The 4,295-nt window shown below is 30.2% G+C and overlaps 1 protein-coding gene across 1 annotated transcript; it reads left to right on the forward strand.

Moving 5' to 3' along the window:
* Positions 1-1,839: 1,839 nt before the first annotated feature.
* On the forward strand, positions 1,840-3,269 carry TRIADDRAFT_62566 (uncharacterized protein; the record flags this gene model as incomplete). The annotated part of the gene is made up of 4 exons (XM_002118499.1): positions 1,840-1,977; positions 2,427-2,606; positions 2,930-3,045; positions 3,113-3,269. 4 exons carry the CDS (start codon positions 1,840-1,842, stop codon positions 3,267-3,269), a joined length of 591 nt encoding a protein of 196 aa, XP_002118535.1.
* Positions 3,270-4,295: the final 1,026 nt, after the last annotated feature.

The raw sequence follows: 4,295 nt of genomic DNA on the forward strand, positions 1-4,295 counted from the left end.
TACGGTTATGATTATGATTTGTGGTTTTAGCTATATTCTTGCATCCGGGGTAAGTACTGTATTGACCAATTGTTACAACTTCCAAATTTTTATAACAAGTACTAGATCTGCACTCAGCAAGGAGGCCCAGTAATTAAGTTGAAGAACTAACTTTATTGTTAAAATAATGAGTTTATATACTTTCTTTATTGTGACCTTTGATCTACGCCAGTAGATCACAAGATCATCACTAAGAGAGAGGTTTCCCTAGTTTAGACATTACAAATAGAATATCATACCGAGTATGGCAACATGAGAATACATATATAGATAAGCTTAATATAGTACCATAACTACATCTATATACGCATGACGTGATAATAACATCGTGATATTTAACCATATATAGAAAGAAGGTAACATACTAATTATGGAACTATCACAGAACGTGACACCAATATACTTGGTCTGATTTATACTAACTATAACATCAGACTCATTTCCATTGTTGTAGATGGATGTTAAAGTTAGTAATTGTGACAAAGACCTAAAATAAAGAATTGAAAAAGTGAAAACGCTGAAACCAATTGTTCTAATAACATATATTGATGAGATCCTGTTGCTAATCCTTTTAACTATAGAGGCGAATCATTCTCCGTTTTATAAAGCAAACTATGTTTGAACTGTTTATGGCAGTTCTTGGATTGCTTTATGCTCTACCGTTCAATAAGCCCATCGATTACGAAAATCTCCGGATTGGAGCACTTCTTATTCTTTGCTTATTTATCAACGTTATATTCATAATAAGAAGGCAAGACTAATTTAAGGATCACGTAGATATGTAAGATTGTTGCATTATGGAAACTCCTTTACTTTAAACAAGGAAGAACTGCTAGAAATCTCTCAGCGTATCCAGTACAACTAGAGTATTAAAATAAAATTTTTTTGTTCTCACCGCTGTACAGCTGAACAGAAATATCGATCTTGTAACGGCACCTTACAAATATCAACTTACGCGATAACATTTTCACAAATTAGATAACGGTCGATAATTATGATCGGTCATAATATATCACAAAATACATTTAGATAAATATTTTATTTATAACCTGTTCTATAGACTTATATACTGCAAAGCTTATGCATAACTGAGTGTACTACTTTTGTTAAATCAAGATGGATTACTATTTTAATTAGACTTCAATATGAAAACTGAACTAAAATACTAATGAAAATCTCATACCATAGCAAAGATAGTTAGGATGGTATATTTTAAATACTGCACTGTTAGAAATTGTGTGCAGTATAACAGCATAACCTATTTACATAATCGAAAATATAGATAAAGCAGTTTATATGTTCCAATTTCATTAGAAAAGCTCTTTATCAAACCCGATTATAATTAAAACGGTGAATCAATTTTGCGGGCACGAACGATTTAATAGATTGAATCAAGAGATGTCATATATCAGATTATCATGGCATACCGTAAGCTAATATTTAAATACATTTTACTAGTTTTTCCAGATTAGGTCTGTATATTTCGATGCTTATTACTACCATTACGACCATCATCAGAGTTTCAGTTGTTTTTATACTGTTACTTGTGGCATTTGCTGGGGCTTTTGCAATAATATTAAATGATGAGGTAAGGAGGTCTCAACTAGCACCCATATATGTATTAAAATCAATTTTTAGCTTTATTGTATTTCTTATTGAAGTAGTTAATCATATAGTTTAAAAATACTACTTTGCTTAACCGATCGCATATTGTCTTAGTTTCATCTTCTATTTAATTTAATTTTACAAATACAGGCAACATTCAGACAATTTGATGCTGCATTAGTCACTGTATTGACCATGTCTGCCGGAGAGCTTAATTATGCTAACAACTTCCATCAGTTATTTAATACTGGAAGACTCACGGGATTTAAAATAGAATTAATATTATTTGCAGCCATGGTTATTATTATTAATATCGCATTTTCAAATTTACTGGTAAGATTTTAAAGATTGGGTATAGTTTAATTAATTATTAATAGAGTTATTGTAGCAGTTATCGAGAAAGAAATGAAAAATGCAGATAATATATTTGATTAATTAAGTTATAATGGTGATTTTTCGGCATTGCTATATAAATATCCTACATGAATCTTTATTCAAACTTTCAAATAATTATATCGATACGTTATAGCCGTAACCATGAATTATTCATATTTACCATAAAATTATTTAAATTTATAATAGGTTTTAACTTTCAGTCTTAGAGATTGCTATTTGATTTAAAATATTTGATTGCTATCATGAATAGCCCCAGAGTTATTGATTTTGACTTGGCAGAAAAGTTGTCAACTGATTTAGATATTAAGTAGATGCACTATACTTTTGAAGTATATTAATTAATTTGAACATTTCTAATCTAACAAAACATATTGGAAATGACTTAGATTGGTCTTGCGGTAGGTGATATTAACGAAGTCAGGGAAACCGCTAGTTTAAACCTAGCTAAAAGTCAATATGAGTCACTTATTGGAATTTACGAATCATATTCAATATATCTGAGGAAGATTTTGTATAGTCCAGGATTAATCGTCAGAAAAGATAAAAATTCGAGTTATTTGCAAAAGGTAAAATAGACTAAGCGATATAGATATCTTTATAAGGAAGCAAAGAAAATCATTTTAATTTTGAGTCGGATTAATTTCGATGGCACCCTGAAAAATATAATTGTGTAAGTTAAATCAGGCCAAAACTATTTGGAGATATCCTTTTACGGGTATAAATAAATATTATAGAGGAATTTGAACGGAATATAACTTCGATTTTTTAACGAAAGGGTGCCATCGAAAATAATCAGATTGTGTGTGAAGCATACAAGAGCCGTATGCTATTGAAAGCAATCTTCTAGAAAAGTTTTAAAGTAAAATTTATTCTTCTTAACACTATTTAGCAAACTTGGCATTCTTTAACCGATAATATAGCAATGATTCAAGAAGAAAAAGATCATGTTAATCCAGAATTTGATTGGAGAAGTTTAAACGCTTTCGTTCTAAGGCAACAAACAGAGTAAGAATTATGCTGTTAAACATCATGCTAATTATATTACAATTAATGTTTTAAAATTATTTTGTAGAATAAGTCTACTAAAAGAATCAATCGAAGATGTAAAGTCAGACATTAAAATGATTAGCTATTCGAATCATTCTGAAACCAATAAATTGATTAAGCAAGTTTTGGATATGTTACAAGCCAATGGTAATGAAAAGGTTGCTGCCACCAGTGCTAACTGAAAGATTTGTATTATTTTAACTGAAATTATGCAGCAGTATTCTATCTGTATTTTTTTGTGAAGGCGGATATCGAGAATTGTTGTACATAAGCCTAATTTGAGAGCAGCTGTAAATATTCGCAAAGATATTACTGTTGATTATTATTCAGAGCTAGAGTACGGCTACTAATGAAGCTATGAATGTCTACCGTTAACAAAACAGAATAGGACATTAACATACACTGTAGAGTATACAAATATCTAAAGGATATATATTAGCATACGGATAGCTTAAAGTAAAATATTTATCGAGACTGATCTAACAAAGTCCATGTTTGCTATATAAATTACGAATCTTAAGGTTATGTTAGACAGGCATTTACAAATAAAAAGATATTCGTATATATCGCCAATAAAATTAATTTGTAGTTATATATATGTCACCGTTTATCTGTTCAATCAGTGAATGTACACTTTAACTGACTGAACAGATAAACGGTGACATATATAGAATAATATAAGATGTGCAAGTTTCTATTTATTTTGTTTGTAAAGATCTCTGTACATGTGATATTATACCGAAATTTTAAGTTTCTCCATTTGCTATATATATTACTGATCACGTTTACTCTTGCGTTATTTTCTCTTCATAGCAAATAATGCTTTCTTTCAAAAGCACTGTATCAGAAAATATTCACTATATATTATAATCCTGTAGTTTACTGAAATATTTTACTCAGCTAATAAATATCCAGAGCTCACAAGTAGTGGATTCTAATAGCTGTAATTAATGATTAAGCAAATGATGATAGTTTCAAATGTACAAGATATTAAAGACAGTTCAATTGCATTAGATCCAGAAATCTCCTTAAAGGCACTTTACCACAGATAGATATAGCAATGTATAAAGGTATGTCCCACTGCATTAGAGAGCTGTTGTGCATCAGAGCTAAACGCCGGCTGCACTCGAAGAGACATTCTTTGCTTTTAATCGTGCAATTAATGGCAGTTTGAGAGTGACCAGTTATTGCCTTGAAGCATGCTTGCA

The sequence above is a fragment of the Trichoplax adhaerens genome, genomic scaffold, assembly GCF_000150275.1.
Source record: "Trichoplax adhaerens TRIADscaffold_141 genomic scaffold, whole genome shotgun sequence".
Classification (NCBI taxonomy): domain Eukaryota; kingdom Metazoa; phylum Placozoa; class Uniplacotomia; order Trichoplacea; family Trichoplacidae; genus Trichoplax; species Trichoplax adhaerens.